This window comes from Phyllobates terribilis, unplaced genomic scaffold, assembly GCF_046119375.1.
Source record: "Phyllobates terribilis strain yellow unplaced genomic scaffold, ASM4611937v1 Scaffold_8__6_contigs__length_399053987, whole genome shotgun sequence".
NCBI lineage: Eukaryota > Metazoa > Chordata > Amphibia > Anura > Dendrobatidae > Phyllobates > Phyllobates terribilis.
The window spans coordinates 259,921,258-259,947,747 of NW_027362768.1; the positions used below are offsets into that span (position 1 = coordinate 259,921,258).

At 40.6% G+C, this 26,490-nt stretch overlaps 1 protein-coding gene across 1 annotated transcript; it reads left to right on the forward strand.

Moving 5' to 3' along the window:
• Positions 1-262: 262 nt before the first annotated feature.
• EMP1 (epithelial membrane protein 1) lies at positions 263-26,074 on the forward strand. Its single transcript, XM_073644189.1, has 5 exons — positions 263-419; positions 19,042-19,149; positions 19,348-19,450; positions 20,418-20,561; positions 23,954-26,074. The coding sequence occupies exons 2-5, from the start codon at positions 19,072-19,074 to the stop codon at positions 24,103-24,105; spliced, it is 477 nt and encodes a 158-aa protein (XP_073500290.1). The 5' UTR covers positions 263-419; positions 19,042-19,071; the 3' UTR covers positions 24,106-26,074.
• Positions 26,075-26,490: the final 416 nt, after the last annotated feature.

Below are 26,490 nucleotides of genomic sequence, written 5' to 3' on the forward strand. Positions count from 1 at the left end.
ACCACAGACTGATCACTTGGTCACCACATAGTTGCCCGCGCCTCATTTTTTCTTCCTTTTATAAATCTCTGTTTTTGTAAACAAATCTGTTTCCTAAGGATTCTCTGTGCCTCATTGTGTGAGTTTTAGTCATTCATTTTCTTTCCATCTAAAAATGTAACTGTGAGTCACGCAGCACAGAACGTAGTACAACTTTCTGCCTCCTCCCATACCTTGCAACTATACAGCTGCCAAAACCTGGGTGTAGCTGAATTCTTTCCTTGATAGTTCTCTGCATATATGTTCTTATAAAACTCGCACGGGGCACCACCCTAATTGCATCACACAGAACCTATAACTGCTTGAGAAGTATTGCTATCCAAGTATTGCCATTCACACCAAAAGTGAGCAAGGACGTCTGAAGCACACCATTCTCCTCGGTAAGATTTCTTTGACATATTTTTCAGACTTTTTGGCAAAGTTAATGTAGAACAATAATTTCCATGAGCAAAATTGGAGATGCACCGTAACTTCTGAGGTTTTCAGACAGATGATTATCACTGTCTATTCAGTTGTGATTGAATATTTTGTAACATACCCAGTGGCTCTAAACCTTTATATGTATAGTTTGTTTCTTTTTGTCTTTTATTTCTTTGCATTTTTGTGTTTTTGTTCTATTATCTTTATGCATGCAAAAAATTTTATCAAGCCAAGAAAAGAAGTAAAATAATATGTCTAATATACAACTTAACTTTTCTTCAAACACTAAATATGTATCATAAATGACAGCCCAATGCAGAACTTTAGTGGATACAGATATATACCTATCTAGCAGAACATTAAAACTACTATCTAGAACTTTAGGTGGTCCTCCTTGTGGTCTCGCTCTAAAGTTGTCCAGCACTACATTTTTCAGTAATTTGTGTTACACTAGCACTTCTGTAGGACCCGACAGACAGGCTAAACTTCCCTCCCCATGCAGGTCATTGTGCCTTCGGCACCCATGACACTGTCACTTTTTATTGTTATGGATGAAGGGTATAAATTTTACATCATCTGGACCTTTGCAAGAATTAGCCCTTATTGGTTTTCTTTCTAATTACAGTGGTTAGCACTGCAGGTTGCTGCGCTGGGGTCCTGGGTTCAAATCCCAGAAAGGAATAAATCTGCAAGGAGTCTGTATGTTCTCCCCGTGTTTGTGTGGGTTTCCTCCGGGTTCTCCGGTTTCCTCCCACACTCCAAAGACATAATGATAGGAAATGTAGATTGTGAGCCCCAATGGGGACAGTGCCCATAATGTCTGTAAAGCGCTGTGGAATTAATGGCACTATATAAGTGAGTAAAATATATAAATACACCAATCTCACGCACATCACAGTATGTCAGTCTACTAAAAGACTTAGCAAGGTAAGAGCTTTCAATAAATGTCATCATTGTCAATTGAAGGTCTCATCTAGTTCAACATTAAAGCAAATCTTGTAAGACCAGTCCTCAAGAAGATCATTTTTCTGTCTGTCATAAAAAGCTCAGTTTGTCTAGAGTTATCTCCAGTTCTTAGGGATTTGTTCAGTGGTGGATACAGACAGAAGATGGCCCCTGTGCAAGAAAAGTACATGGGCAATTTGCAGTCCAATAGCTCATCACAATGCACAATTCTGCCTATTTTGGAGGTGGTAGTGGGCCCTTATTTCCTGGGCCCCTGTGCGACTCCACAGGCTGAACCAATGGTATATCGGCCCCTGGTTTTGTTGCGCCAGATGAGATTGGCACTGCCAAGCTTACTCTATATGCTACAGTTTCTTATTGGGAAAGCTGGTCTGGATCAAAAATTGCTACCTGGGACTTCTGGGTGGTGGATGGCTGGGCTTCTGCCAGAGTTTAGGATGCAGATGCTTCATCATTCTAGTGATACTCACTCCAGCTGTTGCAAGGAATAGAGGAAGCTTGCTCAGCAAAATACACTGTACAAACTTATTCACAAATGTAATATTTGGTCAGTATTTTGCATCAGTGTTTCTATGCCAAAACCAGGACTGCAACTTACAGAGAAAAACTATATTTGAAAGATTGACCCCTGTTCTGTGTTTTGGAGACACTCCTGGTTTTGGCATAGAAATACTGATGAAATGCTGATCAAATACTGATGTGTTAATAAAGTCTAACTGTAATGTACTAACTAAAACATCATTAGGAATCTGGGGAAACATTTGTTTCAAGAAAATTATAGAGCGTTATGTAAGTGAATATCACTTGGTTAGGTCATATTAAATTAGATTACCTGTTTTGTAATTGCAATTTTGGACAGCAGAAGGTTTTGCTACTTCCCGAATTTTAGAATTGTTTCGTTCCCTAAAACCATTTCAATAGATTATCTATCACTCAAAGTCATGTTTCTAACAAACATGCAGCCGTTTCATGCTTGTTTCAGTAAACTTTTATTAGCTGGTTCAGAGCCTATAAAAATGGACTGGTATGCAAGAGCTGCAGGGTAACCCTTGTTCCCGACAGTAAGGGTTGCCCAACACTGTGCGTTGCTTGATTAGATTGTCACAAGTTTTTCACACTTTCTAGTTGGGCTTCCATGTTTTAGCAATTTTGTAATATAATGTGATTTAAAGAATAATTAGGTAGGTAGCACTCTGAAGAGAAAGGAGAACAGTTATAGATACAACGCTAATGCTAATGTGCATGTACGGTTAATAATACAGTGGAAAATGCGGTAGTCTGCCTCACTTCTATTGCAGCAGAAGACCACCCAACTAACAACAGAAGTCAATTTTTCCATAGCGCTTATTGCTTTCACACACGGTCCTTCAGCAATCCGCACCATTCTGATGAAGGTCCGGAATCAGGGCCGAAACATTAATGTACTTTATATTTTTCTTGTATTGCATTTCTACTGCCTATCAGATTTCATGCATCCCTTTTATTGCACATCATACACCTGATTCGGTCACTTGCTGGCAGAATTTCAGGCCTTCATTAGGAATTTCATATTCCTGTGCTTTTCTGTTCTTAAACCGGGCAGATTGCCACTGCTAGTGGGAATCTGTCACTACATCATATTGGAGACCAAGGTTCATCCAAATCAGCCCACCATTTCAGAAAAAGTATATTTTTCCTAATTTGTTTTGTACTAATGCTGTGTTGAAGAACATTGATTTCCTAGTAAAATATTGGCTCATATGTATATATAGTATAAGAAAATGAAGGAGGATTTACTGACTGGTAAAGTATGTGTAATAATTATGTGAAAGAAGTGTTGCAATAACATAGAAAATTAAAAGAATAAATATGAGGAAATGCGAGATCTTGTATGATGGAAGCACGGCTTATTTATCGCAAACATTGATAAAACCTGCGTAATTTGTATAGGAGCAATTAATGAAGAGCCTGGATAGACAGCCATTAGATTAGGATCTACTGGTAGATCTCTGACTGGTCCAGAGTGGATCACACTGATATCCGTGATTTAAAAAAAAATGCCTAAAAGCGAGCAGTGTGGTAAAATAATAATAATTGTTACATACCTGGTAAATCCCCCGCCCTCCAGTGCTGCCGTTTTGGTGATGTAGTTGATGTTAGTGCTGCAGCCAATCACTGGCCTAATGATACAAGACCTCTGAGGCCAGTGATTGGCTGCAGTGATGACTTGTGCATAGTTGGCTCATCATCTCTGCTAGACAAGTAAGGAATATTCGCGGGATCAATAATTAATAAGTAACTAAATTATTTTCTTCTAGTTAACCACATTGTCACTTTGATAATGAATGTCTTGTTATCATAGTTTTTAGAAACTACAGAATTAATACAATAGATCTCAACCTCACCGGATGTAGAGTATTCAACTTCCGGCATCTGAATTTCAGATGTTAATATACCAACTGATATAAAAAATGGGACAAGAATTTCTTACACCAGTACTGGAATTTATTTTTCCATTTCTTGCATTGCTTTGCTGGGGATACTGGCCCCTTTTCTTTCCGGGCATCCTCCATATTGCCGTGACTTATATTGGTGAGCTGATACCCCCTTTTTTCCCCTATGTGATATAAAGTCTGTACCCTGATCGTTAGTGAGATGTCTACCATAGCTTGCATGGATTTTATGACAATAGAAGTTCCATTGTATTAGTCATCTGAGGCGTAACTTCAACCTCATGGGCCTCAATGGACAATATCCAACTGGGCCACCAACTACCACAGGTGTTTCATAGTATCGGTCTTACCATATGGGCCAAAGGGATTTTTTTGGCTCATTAGGCTTTAGGGCTTGGGTGCGATTGCAGTCTGGCACTTACTATAATTATGCCCCTGCCAGTCATCTATAATTACCTAATTAATTAATCAGTGACTTAACATGGAAATAGGGAGAAGAATACATACCGACAGCTCCCATTATATGGCAATTGACGGTTACCGCATAGCGCTATAGGGAGTGATAACATTCTGGCTTATTACTTAAATTGAAGAAGATAGATTTACTAAAAAGTAGGAAAAGAAAAAAAAACTCCTGGGTCATTTTGACCTAATCTATCTATACATGCATTATTTAATCCTGAATATCCAGAAACACTGGCTGATAGTACTTAGATGTCAGCTATGGCATTTAATTGACTGCATAATGTGACTGATGGCCCCAGGCGCTCCGGTGTTATTCATGGCAGGTATGCGCTGAAGCCTTAAGTGTACCGTGATGACTTTATAACCTCAGGGCTACAGCAATCTCATTATGAGAACTCCTCTCAGTGCACTGATATTATAGCAGGCGAGAACATGTACCTGACTTCTGTGTCACTATAGATATGGAATTTACATGCAGAATAAAATCCAGGCTGCTGATATATTCTGTGTTGTATTCCTCAATGGCCGTGCCCCTGCACAGTACAGCTTCGGGTGTGGAGCCCATGAGCGTTCCTGCAGCTACGACATTGCCTTTTACAAACATATTTTTACTACGTAACCATTGTGGTGTCCCAGTGTCGCTGCCTACCACGACATATCTCGCTAGATAGGTTGGGTTGCTTAGGATTTTGTTTTTCAGTACACAATGAGTCAGAGTAAATCTGGCAGATGGGTGGGGTGGGTCGCTGGTGTGATATTCGATGCTTGCTATCACACAATGGTTACACATCGCTTGCATGACTTAACGTCTTAACTCCACTTCTCTATTTATGAAAATCAGAGTTTCTAAATGCCAAACGCAAAGGAACTTTTCTTGTTATCTCTTCTTACACACCACTGGTTTGCAATAGCCGACTCCCGGAAATGTATGAAAGTATGCATTATTACAAAAAATACAATGACCTTCATTTATGTGATTAATGCACTGATACATTGTATCAGTCATTGTAATGTGGTCTGATTAATAAAAGAAGCAATTATCTAATAGAAATGACCTGTTCCTGTCTGTATAAAACCTATGTGTTGTACAGAGCCGTGTATACTGTTGTTTGCACATGCTTGATCTATTAGCTTTTTACATGTTTTTACGCCCTGTAACATAGAGTAATATGGAGTCCCATATGGACCGTAATATAAGGCTCTCTGCCTCATTTATAATCATTGATATGTGCAGTTTAGTAATGTCGCCATTTTGCCCTTAAAGAATGTAGACACCTTCTGGAGCATTTTTTGTTTGGGGCTAATATCTTACAGGCAGGTAGTTGCTAAGTATCTGCCTGTTCTGCCCAGTGCCAATCTGTGCCAGCTCAGAATGGTCACAGAGACAGGCTCAGACCACTTCTTCTGTTCCACTCAACTTTGTTGACAGGGCATCTCAGCCAATATCATGCTGATTAACCCTAGAACGCATACCTGGGGCCTCGCAGGCCCGCCCTGTTAATTTTTTCTATTTTCTGCAAGATTTCTTTAGTTAGAATTTTGAAACTCTAGGTATTCCTCAGGTATATAGTTGTTTGTCATTTTTGTTTGAGTTATTCCATGTTATTTGCACACGGGCCTAAAAGGCCCCAGGTATGTGAAAAAGTAGATTTTTTATGGTCATGCGTTCTAGGGTTAACCATCATCTCCCTGCTGCCTAACTGCGGGGAGCCACCTGTTAATCAGCATGATGTCAGCAGTAATGCCCATTGACAGAGCAGGCCAGAAGAGGAAGAGCTGCTCTTGTTTACATGAGGTCTAATTAATCAGCAGAATCAATGGCAGGAGTGGTCCGTGACTGCACTGAGCTGGCAGAGATTAGAACCAGGCAGAACAGGCAGATCTCAACCCCATAGAAAAAAAAGCAAAGTCCTGGATAACCCCTTTAAGTTCATGTATTTGTGGCTTAGGGTTTCATTATTAATTTGAAACTGGCTTCTACAGACTCAGTGTTTCACTGTACATAGAAGACTTCAGAATGATCTAAAGGTTTGGAACTAAGACTATACTTTACAACCTATTCAATACTGGAATCTCCACCGATCTTGAAAATGGGCTCTTCAGAATGGGGAGGAGGTCACCCAGGTCCACCTCCATTCTATTCATTCTCTATTGTACCGTGCTCAGCTATCTCTGGCAGTGCCTTAGAGAATGAAGACAGTGGAGGTGAGTATGCCTGACCTCAGCTCCATTCAGAAAGGCATCTGCGGAGAATCCATCAGTGAGCTGACTCTGATGGTGGTTTAGAAACCTTATCTTTCTTTTGAACTCCTCTTTATTAATTGATGACCACATCAAAGCTCAGCTGTGGTCACGGACTTGAATAGACTGTCACATTAAGGTTAATAAATAATTACGACTACTGGTGATCAAATCCAGTATTATTTCAATCTACTTTGCTGAACTTTCTACTAGTTTCAGAAGCTCCTCCGCTTGTCTATATAAACTCATAGATTTAAAGTGCTTGTTCACTCACATGTAAGTTGGTATCTTCTATGTTGCTGTTAAGGAAATATTGCCAATGTTGGCACTGAGTGAAGGTTCCTGAAATATAATCTGAAATGACTCTCTGCCAACACTGACTTTGTGTTCCTGAGTGCTGTCATTTCATACATTTTTATTTGGCCTTCATTAGTAACCAGATCATCAATTACTAAATCGCTCTTGAGGTGTAAATCTCATGTACTATCTTCTGGCAAGCATCAAGAAACTAAGCTTGTATCCAAATATGACAACTGCGGTATGGTAAATGGTCAACTGATACACGGCTACGCTGCGGTGTAACAGGATCAAATGTGTGTCATGATACTAAAAGGAGTTTAAAAATTGTGAAATGTCTTATGGCTCAATAGCCTCAATATTGATATTTCTCCTCTCCATATTCATTTTTCTAAATTGTATATTCTAATGTAAATCTATTTCACTAAGACAATATAAATATATATAGAAGATTTCATTCATTGTGAAATGCATGAAAAATAATGAAGTAATGCATAAGAAATGGTTGCGGCATGGCCATCTTTGCTAACTATGTACAAAGAGGTTCCGGGATGGGTTGTCAGGGGGTTTCATGCCTAAAAGAGCCAAAGTAAATCCTTTTAGTGGTGCATCAGGAAGAGAGAAGGAAAACAGCAGAGAATTTGGATGACATGGATGACCAAACCCTTTTGGGTGTTGGCTCAGAGTTAATACTATTAGTAAGTGTTTTGCAGGGTAGTCAGATCTAGTTGAACAAACACACTAAGGGCGTTGAGATACAGTAGGAGTATAACCCAGGATGGTGCCAGTACTTGTCCTTTACACACTACAATAGATTATGGTGGCTCCAGAACTATCATGTGCTCCGAAACAGATGGCAACTTAATAATAAATCATTGTCCGGGGGGGGTCTACTCATCACTGACAACTGGAACACAGAGATTGCTATGACCATGGTTCTGGATCAACCTAAATATAAAGCCTGCCTAGATCTACAGCTATGACAAATGGATGCTGGAGATTACAATACAAGATTAGATTACAATAGTACTAGATCACATGAAACACATATTCCCTCTCATTTCATATTCTCAATACATATGGCTCATATCCCTCAATGTAATATCCAACTAATAAAATGTTTCCATCAAAACGGAGGAGAAAAGCCTAACAGAGAAGTCACCATTCTTTCTTCAGTACCTTATCGGGGTTGTTATCATTAGACCCTTGGCCTCACCCTCTGGTTCAGTCACTTTAGAGGTACAGTAAAGCCCCATCAAAGATTATTGGTGCCATCTCACAGCAATGTACATGAGGTCTTATGTTCCCTAACATTATAAAATTTGTAGCCAGTATCAGTCAGTAAGTGTAAATTGATAAAATAGCCTAATATTTCCAAAATATCCAATAAATGCACTCACCCCAATATTCTGGTTTGCAGTGATTTCACTCTTTCCTACATTGCATGCCAGCTCAGCCTACTCCACCATGCGTGGGTGTCAGGTCTTTATTAAATTACATTGGGGCAGATGCAGTAAAACCAGATTAGCCAAACCCTGTATATTCAATGAGGTGATTAACATATATTGTTTTCTTACATAAGCAAATCAATATTAAGCAGAGCACAAATATGCAGCTCATTCTATAATGTCCAATATTCAGCAAATGACAAAACAAGTAGCTATCTATGGAGCACAGGAACAGACAGTAATGGAACCACCAGTGATCCCACCACCTGGCTTCACAGACTAAGCAGTATACAAAGTATTTCAGAAATTAACCGGTAAAAAATCCTACTTAAATATGCTTAAAGGGGACAAAGGTCAAAAGGAGCCAGCTTCTGCTCATATTTCATTCTCACTACTTCCCTGAGTATTACCATATTTTTCGGACTATAAGACACACTGGACCATAAAACGCACCTAGGTTTTAGAGGAAGAAAATAGAAAAAAAAATTAAGCAAAAAATGTGGTCACGATGCACTGTTAAGGGGGAGCGGGTCTGCTGCTGACACTGGTATAGCAGTCATGTCCCCCAATTCTTATAATATCCCCCATCCTGGTAGATATGCCCCCCCTTCCTATTATACGTGGCCCCCATCCCCTTCCTGGTATGCATGGCACCCCTCCATCCTGATATGCATGGCACCTCTCATCCCTATCCTGGTATTCATGGCACCCCTAATCCCTATCCTGGTATCCATGGCACCCCTCATCCTTATCCTGGTATGCATGCCCCCTCATCCTTATCCTGGTATGCTTGGTACCCCTCATCCTTATAATGGTATGTATGATCCCCCTCATCCTTATACTGGTATGTATGATCCCCCTCATCCTTATCCTGGTATGTATGGCCCCCTCCATCCTGATATGCATGGCACCCCTCCATCCTGATATGCATGGCACCCCTCATCCTTATCCTGGTATACATGGAACCCTCATCCTTATACTGGTATGTATGATCCCCCTCATCCTTATACTGGTATGTATGATCCCCCTCATCCTTATTTTGGCATGTATAATCCCCCTCATCCTTAGCCTGGTAATGATGGCCCCCTCATTCTTATCCTGGTATGTATGGCCCCCTCATCCTTATCCTGGTATATATGGCCCCCTCATCCTTAGCCTGGTAATGATGCCCCCCTCATTCTTATCCTGGTATGTATGGCCCCCTCATCCTTATCCTGGTATGCATGGTCCCTCTAATCCCCATCACGCTGCAAATAAAAAAATAAACACTCCTACTCACCTCTCTTCTCTCTCCCATCAAAGCTACATCCTGTCTGCCCGCACTGATCTCTCCATGTGAGTCACGCATGCCGTCACTGCCATGTGCGGCTCACAAGGAGAGATCAGCTGCCAGAAGTCACTGCTCCCCACGCCGGGACTGTGTGCGCGGGGAGCAGGGACTTCATGCTGATTAATAGCCGGCACACAGCGTAGCTGCAGCGTGGCTCCTACTGCTGCCAGGCGATCGCGTGTGAGAGGGAGAGGGCATGGAGAGGGAGTGAATATTCATGCCCTTTAATAGCGGGCACACGCGATCGCTCGGCAGCATCAGGAGCCGCGCTGCTAATACACTGTGTGCCGCTATTAAGGAGCATGTATATTCTGTGCTCCCCACGCCTATGGGCATGGGGAGCAGTGAACATTCATTTTCTTTAACAGCGGGGACAGTGTAGGGTGCAGCAGGCGGCTGCTGCCTCCTGTGCCCCGCTCCTCCGCTGCAACCGTTCCCCCCACACAGTATATATATATATATATATATATATATACCCCCCAGCAACATTCAGACTATAAGACGCACCCCCCATTTTCCTCCAAAATTTTGGAGGAAAAAGGTGCGTCTTATAGTCCGAAAAATACGGTATATTTTTTGTTTTTCTTTAAATCCTCCATACAGTTCCAGAGATATGGGGCTTTTTATTTAGCACTGATTTTTCTGGTCTTTCAAGGGGGCTTGACTCACAGTGTAATAATGCAGATCAGCCTAAAGATACGCCCCAGAGGATCCTGTGAACCATGCGCCACTGGTAACCAACAGAAAAATTAGCACTAAATAGAAAGCTCCATCTCCCTGGAACCATATGGTGGATTTTTAAAAAACAAAAAGCGGAAAACTAGGAGGAGCAGCACAAAAAATAAGAGCACAATCAGACCACTTTGGACCTGGTAACATAGTAACATAGGTTGAATAAAGACCTAGGTCCATCAAGTTCAACTTTCGTCCTCCAATTAAGTCCTCCTTAAATGCCATATAATCTAATCACCAAAAAGAAGAAAATATTGGACAAGGGTGTATAAAAGAGTAATACACAGTGAGATATAATTAGTAAGATGGTAACATTTAGATGATGGGATGTAGGGTACGAACCCTAAGTGGGTTCCTTGGGTTGAGCAGAAGCCTCATAAATTTGACTGCTGGGATTGATGTTTTCTGGCAGTTAGCACGACAGGCATTGAGCATTAACTTTTGCTGACAATTGAATAAATCTTCCGTGTACTCGCTACAGGACTCTTCAATTGCAAATAACAAACACCATGTACTCGTACGCGAATTTGTCAATCCATTAGTCAGGGAGAAAATTTCTTCCTTGAACTAAAATTTAAAAAAATGTCTGTGACAAGTTTAGTTTTGGAAATCAACAAAGGACCCTGAGATATGAGTGATGCCTCAAGCTTTTTACCTGCTGAAATGAGAGGAAATTCTACAAAATTCAGTGTATGCTTAAAAAAAAAATGGCCACGTGTTTGCTAAAATAAGTCTTCCTTCTCTAACAGCCTCGGGTGCATTTCTGTCATTTTAAAGATGAGAGGCTGGAAGCCTGGGGCTATTGTACAGTGTCTATAACTGGCTTCCACGTTGGGTATAATTCTCTACGTAGGAAGATTTACAAGGTGACCATTATCATGGCGAAGACTAAAAGGAAAAATAAACCATTCACTCAATGTAAGGAGCATAATAATACATTATATACACTTCAATTAAGTTTTAGAGAAATGTTCAAAGTGACAAGTGTTGCGTTCCCAGAATGACATTGAGTGGACATCACTTAGGACGTTATGTTGGCTGACCCAACTGAACTAGTATTCCTTGGTAAATTCCACAACTCTCTGAGAGTTGACTAGAACATTATGAGGGTTGAGTCTAGATACAGTTTGGGGTAAAGTCTATCAGAATGTAATGTTATCTCTTTCCGCAAGTATTCCAAGGCAACTCAATTTCATTAAAATACTGATGTTTACTCCAAATTCTGTCTGAACAACATTGCTAGGATGCGGTATAGCAGCTTGTCGAAGACGTGTATTCATAGACGGATCACCTGGGGCAATGGTAACATGTCAGTACATCTACAAAAGCCACGTAATGTGCATAACCAAGCAGGTTTTAAAAAAAAAAATGACACTGTAGTGCAGGTTCCCACACAATAGAAAATACTTACTATACTCGATACATGAGCCAATTACTCTATCCATTGCAAAAATAGAACACAGGGTGTGCCACTGGGAAGATGACATGAGCCATGACAGATCATGACATTCACGTATCTTCACATACATATCGATACTCATTTAAATCATCTAACATGCTTGTTAGAGGAACTAATCAGTGGTCATCTATGTCACAAACCAAACATTTATATGCCACTAATTTATTTTTTAATTACAGATATATTCATAATCAAAATAATTTTCTGGAACTGCACTTGAATGTTTCGAACTGTGCATGAATGATGAACATGATAGGCGTCAGGCTTGTCTGTATATGCTGAAGAGTAGATGACATCTAGCTTGTACCTGGCCATGATAAAATGATGCAGGACTTTACCAAACAATTCTTCAATATTCAACTTCCCTCCGAATACCTTGTCCTTTATAGATTATGAGTGTAACTAGCATGGACTGGTGGCCAAGTAAAGGCTCACCCAGCAGAAACATTGACTATGAGGGCCCCATATAAAGCTACGTGCAAATATTACATTACGCTCATGAACAAATGTGCCTATATTTTTATATAATAATACCCTCGGTAGTATTTTAAATATATGATGACATGCTACTTTTGTCTATACATAGTGAATCAATTATATTGAGACAAATATTGCTTATAAACAGGAGTGGAGGTCTCAGTCCTACACAGGGGCCCCCCGGGAGATTCTCCTGTACTACCGTGGGCCAGTCCAAGTCTGCAGCATGGCTATAAATCTGAATATGAAAAAGCATAGTCTTTCCAGTGTGCAGAACAGACTCCGAGGGGATTAGCTGCTATATGGACAAAGGGCTCAGTAAACCAGGAATGCCGTACATTAAAGTATTATTTCTGCAATTATATACTGAATTATTTCAGTAAGTTTTATTTTAATGTTTGAAATTATTTTTATAATTGCTCTAGTGCATCTGAAATGAAGAAAAAAAAAAATAATTTCCATCTAGTAATTATTAAATATTCTACCTATGTGTCTTCATGGTTGCAAATTTAGAACAAACTTTGTTTACAGTCTGATGTTGGAATTATATGTATTTCTACTCTGTATTCTTGCTATTGTACAGAAGAAGTGAGATAGAAAAATAAAAAATGTCTACAAAAAATCATATAGCCAGTAAGCTTCATGTAAATTATAGTTCAGTTTAGGCCATAATAAACACATCCGTGAAACATGGACAGTACTTGGATCAGCCCAATCGCCAGGTTTTGTGACCTGATCTAACTTCCTCAGCGATGCCTATGAAGCAGTTAGCTCAGGTCAGGTGATCCAGCAGTCACGCATTGCAATCCAAGCACGGTCCGTATTTCGTGGACCTGTGAACTGCTTAGCATTAGACAAAGTGCCAGGTGAGCAGTCAAATATATTCTGTAAAGTTGCTCCAATTTAATGAGAAGATGACAAAGCAGTGTTGAAACTTGTCTCGCAATGCACATGGGAACCACACGTGCAAAATGGGTAATCCTAAAATATGACAAATTGGCAACACCCACATCTGTGAACATGATTTGTAGTCTCGCTTAAGTCACTTTAGACTATTAAGAAATAAATAACCAAGTAATCATAGTTGTTGCCAAGTATGGATAAAAACATAGAAGTGATAGATGTCTCTGGCTTCATGTAGCTTTGCGTTCTCAGTATTTTAGGGTACGATATGTTCCAGGTTCCATATCTGTGTATGTGCATGTATAATGAATCTTTGCCTTCTCTGTAATACCAAAACTTAAATTGGTCGACAATGACCTCATTCGCACCACAAATATCAGCAATTAGGGAACTACAGAAGCTCTGGGCACCACTGAATACCAGAAAAAAACTTTGGCAGGACCAAGCTCTGACTCAGTAATGAACTGTTAAAGGGAATCTGTCAGCAGGTTTTTACTACTTAATCTAAGAATAGCATAATGTATGGGAAAAGACCCTGATTCCAACGATGTGTCACTTACTGGGCTGCTTATTGTAGTTCAATAAAATCTGTGTTTTATCAGCAGGAGATTATCACTACAGGACTAGTTGCCTCATGCCATGTAGTCCTTCCGCTCTGTCTATTTGCAGCTGACTCTTGAGCCACCTCTTGCCACTTGGGTTGATGTTCATGGGTTGATTCATTTATAGCCTTGCTACATCTTATTGAGGATACGTCCTGGATGTACTGTGATAACTATTAGGTAAAATTGTATGTGCAAATATTTTATATATGTGAATTCTGGGCGCTTCATTCCAATTGACTGTGGGAACCCCACTCTGACATTTTACGTAGACAGTGCACTTATTTTTTACCTTCATGTCACTTAATCTGTGAGATGTTCTATCTTCATCAATGACAGTAACAAAGGATTCTTTTCTTCTCTCTTTCCTTACATCTATAATATTCTCCACTCTTTTCTATGTGCCAGTCCACACCCTTTGGAAAGTTATTGCAGAAACTACTGGCCGTGACCCAGAACAGATTCAGGCTGAGGTGTGGCATGAAGAATAACTCAACCCCTCGTAAAAACGTCATGACGTCGTGTTAAAATAGAGCCCAGCTCCACATAAATGTGACATTTTCACAAAAAACGACACGATTTTCATACAGATAATGATTCTTTTTAATGTCAATTCTGAATGCTCCTTTATGAGATCCTGTTGCTCATGCACTGATTGTAATGTTGTGAAGAACAGTTGTTATGGAAGGTGGTCCCAGCTTCCCACCCGTACAGAAAAATTTAGCAGCCAACGAATAAAAAAAAAACATTTAATTTCTAATAAATTAACTTTCTGCAGAACATACTTTAAAGCTGATAATTAATAACTCCTTTACCCCTTTTCTATTCTGTAAGGGGATTTGAAAATTTAATTTTTTTTATTTTTGCAGGATATAAACACATTACAACATTTTTAGATCTCCGCTTTGCCAAAAATGAAGCTATTTGAGTCTCAGCAAACAGCAAACCTGAGCATAACAATAGTGAGAATGCCACACATTTACTTTTTCAATAAGCAGGAAGACCCAAGATGAGTGTTTGACTTGGCCTTGGAACAAGTTCTTCTATTCTCCAATGAACCATACTTAGAGCTATAATCGAGGCCTTCGTGTATAAAGGGATAAATCTATTTGCTCATCAAACGATTGTGGTTTAATGAATAGTTTTATTGTCAAACGTTTGTTGTAGAAACTCACATTAATGTCTGATGCATCAACGTTTCAAGGATGTCTCTGGCCGCCTAAGTGTAAAAGATCAACCAAAAACCACTGACTTGTTTAAAGTACCAAAAAAGCAATACTCATCTTACCCTTTGCCAGAGCTCCTATACAGACGCTTACCAGGTCCCCACCGGTGTCTGTATTTGCTGCTCTGTAGGCCAGGCATGTATTATATTTATATGGACAAAAGTATGGGTTTTTTTATCCAGTCCCATTGCCACAACTGGATGCAATCCTGCCCCTCGCCATGCTATCTGCCTTTAGAAATATTTGTGAAAGATGGAGTCGTTCTAAAGATCTCACTGAATTTAAGCGTGGTCCTATAATAGTGGGACAGCATTGTAACGAGACAGTACATGACATTTCTTCTCTCCTAAATGTTCCACTACTGACTTTAATAGTATTGATGTTATGATCTGCAACATGAACTAAGGAAAGATAGGGGAAAGCTGTCCCTACAGTAAGACTAAGCTGAATCCCTACGATGTAGCAGGCTGCCTGTTCCTAGCGAACAGACCCGCCTTAGTCCTCGGCTAGTCTGAACGAAGACCTATAGCATTAAGGGAGGGGTCCCTAAAGAACTAAGGACTGGGACAAAAATGGGACACCTCCTAAACAGAGAAGTTATTGCAGAACACAAAAAGAAAAACTGACAAGAAGTACTAGAGGTCCCAGAAGGACCAAGCAAACTAACAGAGAAAGGCACAAAAGCACCTGGCTAGAGAAATAGTCAAACACTGAAGTCCAGCACAGTCAAAAGGGCGGAACTGGAATATAAAGGCAGATGGTCATGTGACCGCAAGACACAAGATGGAAAAAACAAACAGGAGGGTTCTAACAATTGAAAAGTAAAAGCGTTTAGGAACAGCACCTACTCAGTCCCAAAGTGGAGACGTGTTCTGTGGTGTGAAAACCACACTTCTCTATCTGGCACCTGTAGGATGGCTTTACAAATGCCAGGAGAATGTTACGTGACTGACTGCATGTGCCAGCTATTAAGATGGCTGGTACAAGATTGTTCTTCAGGGATTCAACCTTTACAACTTAAGAGCTCCATTCTGCTCTGACAGAGGGTCTTCCTCCCCACCCCCATCCCCACACAGTAGTGACACCGAGAGCCCTCATTACCGGTATAACGACAGCCAAAGCTCCCCCATAAAAATCATACCGAGGCAGTTTTAGTAAATCTAGGGTTTCCCATCTTGTCTACCTTGGGTATTCTTGCATCAAGCTCTCCCACCACACTATAGCTAGGCTTGGTGCTAATGAAGAAAGGTGACAGTCCCGAGCAACACAACAAGGACCATGAGCCACATATAGTTCCCAAGCTACAGGTTGAGGAACCACAGATGGTTCCAGTGGTTGGAAGTTTAAATGCTTTAGCGCACCAGCATGACTGTGCTGAATGCACAAAACAAGATCCATAACAGCTTAGCTGGTTGAGTTTGGTGTGAAAGATATTCACTGGAAACACAGAGCCCCAACCTCAACCCCAGGGAATACCTTTTGGATGAACTAGAACAAAAATGTCAAGTTAAACCCTTTTGTTCATCAAATGGGGTTCACTAAAGTTAAGGAATTATTGATCCCTAAGAACAAGACCCATACGCACCAATATAATCGTTGAGCTTATTAGTGCTTTCCTTGATTCTGTGCAGATGAATGACTGTAAATGTTAAGTGTCTCATTAGGGTAATCTCAGACATATAATATATTCTATAGAAAACTGGGAGGAATATACAGCAGTCTCACAGTGAGTAAAATAATGCTTAGACTTGCCCTTTTCTCCACACCCAGTTTTCTCTACCTTGTGTTAACTGTTGGACTGTATAAAATCCTACTAGGGCCTGGCTTCGAAGAGAACAAAACATAGTTTGAGTCACATGAATAAGTACACTGTCGGTGTAGGAGGTGGGTCTGTAAATCACACATACCAGTGATGAAGTGATACTACCTCGCCCATAGGGGCACTCCTTGAGGTTGCAAGTTCAGGTTTTTAATGAGCAATCTAGATCCAGGATTCCATCTTTACCTGTCAATAAGTGCTAAGACTTTATGCTGCCCTTGCTTTACTTATGTCTAGCAATGTGCACCTCCAACTTTCATACTTTAAGCTAACAATCATATAATATTTCAGTTTTTTATATTTTACTTACTAGTTTTATTCATCTATGGAATGAAACACTACAGGGTTCAAAAGCTTTCCTTCAACTCCTCTGGTCCTTTCTTCCCCTGCCCATTCCCTTTTCTTACCCATAGGCTTTCCTGTCTTGATGGTCTTCTGCAGGTGGACTTTGGCCAACATTGGCCCTCTCGTATGTCCCCATAAAGGTGAATGCTAAACACAGCTGAGTGTTCAAGTGGTTCGAGGGCAGAGAGGGGAGAAAGCTACTGCCGGACATCTCTCACAGCAGCTTATCTCCTCTGAGACTAAAAGGATCGGGTGTTTGATCCGAGATCCACGGATGTTCACATGAGCCCTAATGCTGTATCCTAAATGATTAGTATCCTTAACGATAAGGGGATATTTATATAACAGTTTCATAACAAGCGGAAGTCTGTTATTAATATATTCATAATGCTATAAAAATTAGGAAAGTGCAAAAGCACCAAAGGAAAAAAGAGGTTGTGTGTGTGGATACCCCACTGAACAGACAGATTGTTCATATACTACCGTTCTGTGTATAAATACATTTCACAATAAGCTTTTATTATTAATTGTACATTTTTAGCTTTCAAGTATTTTGTATATTTTACAATTGTTATAGTCCAATATTTCAAAATAGCAATCAAATTCTTTTATTCCAGCTTCTACATTTTACTTGTATTTGTGAATGATAATGCAAACACAAAAGAGCAGTGCACGTATAACACAGGGCCGGTGCAGTGCACGTATAACACAGGGCCTGTGCAGTGCACATATAACACAGGGCCGGTGCAGTGCACGTATAACACAGGACCGGTGCAGTGCACGTATAACACAGGGCCGGTGCAGTGCACGTATAACACAGGGCCGGTGCAGTGCACGTATAACACAGGGCCGGTGCAGTGCACGTATAACACAGGACCGGTGCAGTGCACGTATAACACAGGGCCGGTGCAGTGCACGTATAACACAGGGCCGGTGCAGTGCACGTATAACACAGGACCGGTGCAGTGCACGTATAACACAGGGCCGGTGCAGTGCACGTATAACACAGGGCCGGTGCAGTGCACGTATAACACAGGGCCGGTGCAGTGCACGTATAACACAGGGCCGGTGCAGTGCACGTATAACACAGGGCCGGTGCAGTGCACGTATAACACAGGGTCGGTGCAGTGCACGTATAACACAGGGCCGGTGCAGTGCACGTATAACACAGGACCGGTGCAGTGCACGTATAACACAGGGCCGGTGCAGTGCACGTATAACACAGGGCCGGTGCAGTGCACGTATAACACAGGGCCGGTGCAGTGCACGTATAACACAGGACCGGTGCAGTGCACGTATAACACAGGGCCGGTGCAGTGCACGTATAACACAGGGCCGGTGCAGTGCACGTATAACACAGGGCCGGTGCAGTGCACGTATAACACAGGACCGGTGCAGTGCACGTATAACACAGGGCCGGTGCAGTGCACGTATAACACAGGGCCGGTGCAGTGCACGTATAACACAGGGCCGGTGCAGTGCACGTATAACACAGGGCCGGTGCAGTGCACGTATAACACAGGGCCGGTGCAGTGCATGTATAACACAGGGCCGGTGCAGTGCACGTATAACACAGGGCCGGTGCAGTGCACGTATAACACAGGGCCGGTGCAGTGCACGTATAACACAGGGCCGGTGCAGTGCACGTATAACACAGGGCCGGTGCAGTGCACGTATAACACAGGGCCGGTGCAGTGCGGGTTCAGCACAGTCATTAGTGCCTTCTTCAATGCATCTTTCTGCTGTATATTACTATGTATGACAGTGGTTTATCTGACAATATACATAGTTTGGACCTTTTTGGATGTCTCATCATTTGTATTGTCCTGCTCTTTTCTAGGGCCTGCTCCGTTAACACCAGAAAACCAAGATGTTGGTCATCCTAGCTGCCGTGTTTGTGGTTCACATTGCCGTCACTATCATGCTCTATGTGGCCACAATTTCCAATGTATGTATTAAAATAACAAAATTTACATTTTCCTTATAATGTTATTTAATAGTATGTTAGAAATGTGCATGAAAATGGATACTTTATGTGGATACATTTCTGTATTTACAACCCAAACATGTAATGTTTCTTATAAACAATATGAAACCACACAAGTATGTGCAGAGACTTTCACTCATCGTGATTACTGTGTTTCAGGTTTGGCTAAAAGAAAGCACCGGGTTAATGTCACAGGGTATATGGCTGTTCTGCCAGAGTGGGACTTGTTCAAGTATATTTGGCCAAATTAATTCTTCTCAACGTAAGTTGCTTTTGATTATTAAAAATAAGTTAGTCTCATTGTGACAACACAAAATGACAGAAGACTTCACTGATTAGTTAGTTTCTGGGAGTGGCACTTATTGTTTTTTTTTTTACTATGGTCCCAAGAACTAACAGGCCGGTAGTTGTTAACTTTCTGGCGCCGGCTCAGAGCGGTCACAGACCATTCCTGCTGGAGATTCAGCTGCTTCATATCAACAGAGCAGCTATTCCTGTTCAGAGCTATTTTGTTAATGGAATTTGATGTCTGATGTCATGCTGATTGAAAGTTGGCTCCCCGCAGTTAGGCAGCAGGGAGCTGGCTGTCAATCAGCATGGCATCAGCAGTCACGTTCATCAACAGAGGAGCGCAGAAGAGAAGTAGCTTCTCTGTCAATGTGATGCCAACGGGAGCTGCTGAATCGCCAGCAGGAGTAGTCTGTGACTGCTATGTGGCAGCAGAGATCTGTGCCAGGCAAAACAGGCAAGTAGTTAACAACTACCCGCCTGTAAGTCCTTAGGCCCATAGTAAAAAAGTAAAACAGTCCTGGATAACCCTTTTAATGGTATGGTGGATTTAGGAGAGGCCGTTGGGTAGCTGAGCGTCTTGTACAGAAGAGCTTTCACTATGAAAGTTGTTGCTAACAGACTATGTTACTGTATCGCACCTATTAAATTAATGAACGTTTATATGCAATTTTCTGCAAAAACATCTATTAACCAAATACATTCAAAAAGGTAATTTCTGTATTATTCAAAGTAAAATAAAAATAATTATTACATTTCCACTTCGGGACATATCATAAGTAGAATATTATTAGAATATTTCACATAGTGCAAAATATATGTATATCATTAGCCGCAAATATTATACAACTTCTCCATGAATGTCTTATGGGTTAAGCCCCAAACTGTAGAGTCGGGGCCTCACTGCTGGTATCATGGTGATATTTCTTCCTCTCTTTCAGACCCTTCTATGAGGGCAGTGGAAGCTTTCATGATCCTGGCCATTATCTTCTGCTGTTTTGCCTTGATGTCATTCATCGCACAGCTCTTCACACTGGAAAAAGGATGTCGCTTCTACATTACAGGAGCGCTGATGTTTGTGTGCTGTGAGTATGCACGCTGTATCTAGAACTCTGAGTAAGACCATGTTCACACATGTTGGGTTTTTCAGCATATTTTGCTGCAGATTTTTATGCGTTTTACAGTACCAGCAAAGTCTATGAGAAACCAGAATTCTCTGTTCACACATCTTGTTTTTTTTTGCTGCATAGTTTGTACCTCGGTTGGGTTTTTGGAAAATAGAACTTGTCACTTCTTTCAGCATTTTTTTCAGCATTTTTTCACCCATAGGAAGTAATGGGTGGTGAAAAAAACGCACTAAAAAACGGAGGTAAATTTTTGCAGCGTTTTTTGATGGCAAAATAGAATGGTGTTCTTTTTTTTCCACAGAACTTTATGTACATGCATAAACAGAGACAGAAGGACAGTGGGAAAAAACGCATCAAAAAAGGCAGGAAAACCTGCTTTTTTGATGCAGCTGATTTCCTGCCAGAGATCAGTTTTGCTGCAGATTTCTGATGTAAATAAAACACAACATGTGTGAACATAGCTGAACAATCAATGTAATCCTTCATTGTTTTACAGGTGGGTGCACACGTGGCCCACCATGCATGCCATTTTGTGCACCCTCCAGTCTTCTGTATAGAGTAGTTTTGGTGTCAGGGGGGAAAAGGGTAGCACACCGCTCTGGGGTAGGGATGGACAAACATGAAAAGAGCACTGTGTAACCAGATCTGGGTCCCCCATACAGAAAGAAACTAGGGGGCGCTCCAGAAAGGCATATGGGGAATGAGAGGTGGCTGCTATGTGCAGCTCTCACTATTCTGGTTTATGGGAAGGGTGAAATGCAGCCAGCTACTACAGCACCTATCATCTTCAATGTGGAGAGTTACATGCGTTCAGGGTCTCTTCCTCACAAGAGTACTAATTGGGGGAGAAGAGGACCCCCATTTTCCAGATATGTGGGAGTCCTATTAGTGAAACCTGCATCTCCTAGACATTTCCGACATACACTTTTGATACGCTAGAAACCTCTAATACCCTTTTTCAGTTTTATTGCCGCCCTTGGACACTGTGGCCCTCGGACCAGAAAAGGTTGTGTACCCCTATGTTGAAGTCTAATTCTCCTCACACTGGCACGTGTGTATATTTGTACACTTATGACACCTGTAGGAAATGATCCTTTCATGAACATCATATTGTGTTTTTAACATCGGTACAAACACTCTCCGGTCACAGCTTTTATTAGAGGCTTCTTAAAGGTCGCTGGGTGACTAATATGTAGCTAAACAACATTGTATACACTGCCCCTATACTGATCCTCCTTTGTGGGCTTGTTCACACTCTGCATTTTTTCGGCATTTTTAAAGGGTACCTAAGGGGTAACATTTCTCCTTGTGGAGAGTGACGTGTTAAGCATGTCACGGTGAGGAGACTTTTAAAGCTGCAATGCTCCTCTGGGAAATATGCAAATTGCCTCTTCAGAGAGGAAGAGGACTAGAACTCTAGTGCCAGCTATAGGAAGTAGCAATCCTAAAAGTCAATAATGACCCTTTAACAAGCCTTGTCACATGACTTAGGATATAAGCCAGAACCAGAAACTCAATTTGCAGACAGTGTGTTTCAGGGTACTGCCCCGCGTGAGTGCAAAGTGTGAGTCCTGGTTTGGCTGGATGAGAGGCGTCAGACCGGTATCTAGGGGTAATATTTCTCCTTGCGGACAGTGACATGTTAAGCATGTCAAGGTGAGGAGACTTTTAAAGCCTCAATGCTCCTCTGGGAAATATGAAAATTGTCTCTTCAGAGAGGAAGAGAACTAGAACTCCACAAGGAGAAATGTTACCCCTTAGATACCGGTCTGACGCCTCTCACCCAGCCAAAGCAGAACTCACACTTTGCACTGACGAGGGGCAGTACCCTGAAACACAGTGTCTGCAAATTGAGTTTCTGGTTCTGGCTTATATCCTAAGACATGTGACAAGGCTCGTTAAAGGGTCACTATTGACTTTTAGGATTGCTACTTCCTGTAGGTGGCACTAGAGTTCTAGTCCTCTTCCTCTCTGAAGAGACAATTTGCATTTTTAAAGGGTAAGAAACGTATTGTTTTACAGTACCAACAAAGTGAATGGGATTGCTGCATAGTATTTTTTCCTTGTGGAATTTGAACTTTTCAAACATTTATTGAAATCTGCAGCATGTTGATTCTTTCATCATTTTTGCAGCGTTTTTTCACCTTTTTAAAAGAATGGGAATAAAATACAAGTTAAAAGACATCAAAAACATACATGAAAATGCAGCGCTTTTCCTGCCAACACTCTTCCTTTTGGTGCAGAAAAATGTGCTGCAAATACTCAACATGTGTACATACCCTTTCAGTGGACAATCTGGCCATTTAGAGGAATTTTCCACATTTTTGTTTTTGCATTAATTTAAGATAAAGTTACAATAATAATCATAATGCCTTGTGTAGGTTAAAAGGCGTACACTTTCCAATAATGAGCACTTAAAAGGATTATTTTTGAATTTTGGATCCTATTAGGTAGAATAATAATTTCTGTCTCAAAACAAGCAAACTTGTCAACAAATAACACAACATGGAACTTAAAGAGGTTATCAAGGACTTTTGTATTTTTTTCCTTTGGGGCTATGAACATAAAGTCAGGTTGTAGGTAACTACCTTCTTGTTGTGCCTGGGGCCGATCTCTGCTGGCTCAGAGTGGTTATAGACCGCTCCTGCTGGTAATTCTGGGGCTTTCATTGATGTCACATTATAGAGCAGCTCCTTCATCTCCGTTGTGCTCTGTCAACAGGGAGTCACTATTGACATCATGCTGATTAACAGCAGGCTCCCTACTACCTAACTGCGGGGAGCTGGCTGTCAATCAGCATGACGTTGGCAGTGATGCCCTGTCGACAGAGCAGAGCAGAAGTGGAAGTGCTGAGGTCAAATGAAGCAGCAGAATCGCTGGCAGGAGTAGTCTGTGACCGCTCTGTGCCAGCAGAGATCGGCGCCGGGCAAAACAGGCAGGTTGTTAGCAACTATTTACCTTTCAATTCTTAGCCCCTTAGGAAAAAAATACAAAAGTCCTAGATATCTCCTCTTAGTAGCACGTTGTGTTATTTGCTGACAAGTTTGCTTGTTCTGAGCATAAAATAATTACTCTACCTGTTAATGGGCTGAGTCTGGTATTTAGGAACAGCCCCATTTAAACAGGACCTGTCACCTGGTCAAAAGTGATCAGTTTTTTGCTCATTTTATCTCTGCTGTTCTCCTAAGTTTTCTGCTTTTTGTTGTTTTGGAGTTTTTTTGTTATTTGTTTTTATGCTTTTTTATGATGTTAAAAAGGAACATTCCCTAAACATATTAGAAATATTAAAATGTTGACGTGCGAGATAACTGCAGTCACCTGACCGCCATCTTTCCTCTTTTTCTTTGCAGTCATTTGCATCCTTATTGCAGTTTCCATCTACACTGCCAGATTTGGCTATACCTCAGGATGGTACCACGCATATTGCTTCATCTTAGCATGGATCTGTTTCTGCCTCAGCTTTGTACTTGCCATCCTCTATATGGTTCTGCGGAAGAAGTAATTGTCCTATAGGTCTGTACACACCCCGCAGCCTGTGAACCGGAATTTCAACAGAATCCCCCAATTTGCCAATATGAGGACTGCTCCATCATGATATCAAAAACAAGAGAGCAAATACTGTGGGCATAGTCTATGAAGATCACACAAAAAGTCACATTGGTTTTAATATAACTGTCCCAATTTAAAGGAAAAAAAGGCCATGGGGAAGTCATCCAAGTTCTAAGAATTAGGTTGCTGCAAATTTATATTTGTCTTAATTTAGAAATTTTAAGTCATAACTAAAATCAATAATTGACACAAATTGGAAATGACGTGTGACCCGCATATACCGTACCGACTTTTATTATTTATTTCTAGTTTAAACTGTATCTAAGGTGCAAGATCTTTGTGTTAGGTTGTGCTGTGAGGACACCATGTGGTCAAAATATAGTACTACAGGTTCACAATACAAGCCCTAGAACAGCCCAATGTATTTGTGAGAAAAAGGGGTTGTTCCGTTTTGAAAATTAAACATTATATTTTTTTCTGTTTTACCTTTGTAATGTTAAATATCTTTGTGTACAAAACCCCAAAAGTATTAACAAAAAATGATATCTTTATTGGTTAACCAGAAAAATAAAAATTACAAAGTTTGGGCCCACAGAGGCCCATACATCAGACAAGTTTACAAAGGGAAAATCTGTTCTACCCTCAAAGTCAAGAGAAACTATTACCTGTGATGATATATCTTAAAACATGTACAACCAAGTGTGGTGATGGGTAACACTGCACCTGATATATTTAGCCATTCAGAGAAAAGTATTGTTGCTTTTTAAGGATATACTGTATCTACACAAAGATTCCTTATGTAATAAAGTATCACCCAAAGATGTCTTATATAACAAAGTATCATGCAAAAATAAAGAGTATCTATATTTAAGATATGTTTTAAAATGATTATTAACGTTTATTAAAGGAATAAATTGTCATATTGTATTATATATATTCTCATATAATAATGGAAAAAACTATTATCATATAATATATATATGTTATATGACAATATATTTTTTTTCATTATTATATGACTATATATTCATATAGTCATATAATAATGGGGAAAAAAAAGAATTTCTAAGGAAATATCACAGACAGTCTGATGAGGCTCAAAAGAAGTGGCAATGGGTGTGGAAGAAAGCTTACACTGTTTTAGATGCAAAAACCAGGCAAACAAGCACATTATTCTGCCTATTTTTGGGAGGCCATAATGAAAAACATCTTCATCTTTGTGTTGCTGAATATGTATCCCCGCTATTAAAACAGACTTGTCTATTGTCCTGACTTGTCAGTTCTAATAAATACTTGTGTTCCATAATAAATCATTCTTTAGCATCTTTCTTTCCACCGCTGTGTCGTGCAGTTCTTCTGTTATTCTTCCTGGAAATGTATAAACTCCATTGAGTCTGATAATGTCAGCACTGATTGGCCGATGTCAGACTGTAGGGATACGCCCTAGAGGAACAGTTGCCAAATTCTTTATTTCCTGGAGGAGAAGTAGAGGAATGGCACAATTTTGAGTTCTCAGAAGAAGAGTTCCAGAATTGCTGTTACATGGAGAATACAAGGATGTACTTTGACAGACGCCTCAGCAGAAGGGTCAGATCCTTATTAATGTTTATGGAGCAGACACAAAGATGCAGTAGAAGCCAATGTATCCCTATAAATTGCTGCTGATTCTGGCTATCTCATTTACTCTCATATTAGGATTGCTTTCTTCGGTGTTCAGAATCTATTTATGACCTTGTCATTTCTTGCTACCTAGCCTGGAGTTCATGTATCTCATCTACTACTACGCCTTACATATATAATGGGACTATTGCTTTCATGTGGAATGTAATAAACTTGTCGTTTTTGCACTAACTGTAAATATTTTGATACAATATTATATGGATTCATAGACTGAAATACAAATATTACTAAATGTCATACAACTGTCTCTTTGGTTATTTAATTACTATTACTTATTAACGTCCCCAGGTCATTGTTCAGCTCTTTTGCTGATTATAGTCAGGTCATTACAAAAAGAAAGTATCATGAAAACAAAGGTGATCCACCGATCAGACATCGGTTTCTGCGTTTTTCAGAACTCGCCATCAGTTGTATGTTTGTGGCCATGATTGTAGGGGTGTTCCAGGCTCTAGATACATTTCGGCAGACACTCCATGTCCCTGCAGATTGCTGAATAGTGACACACAGTGTGCATAATGCGCTCTATCACAATTCCCCTGTACTTCCAGCACGACCCACCACAAGTATACGATTTGCATGGACGTGGTCAAGTACTGACGAGATTCTCATCCACTTCTCTCAATGAAATTGTCTGGGAGTCATAGAGATAGACATGACC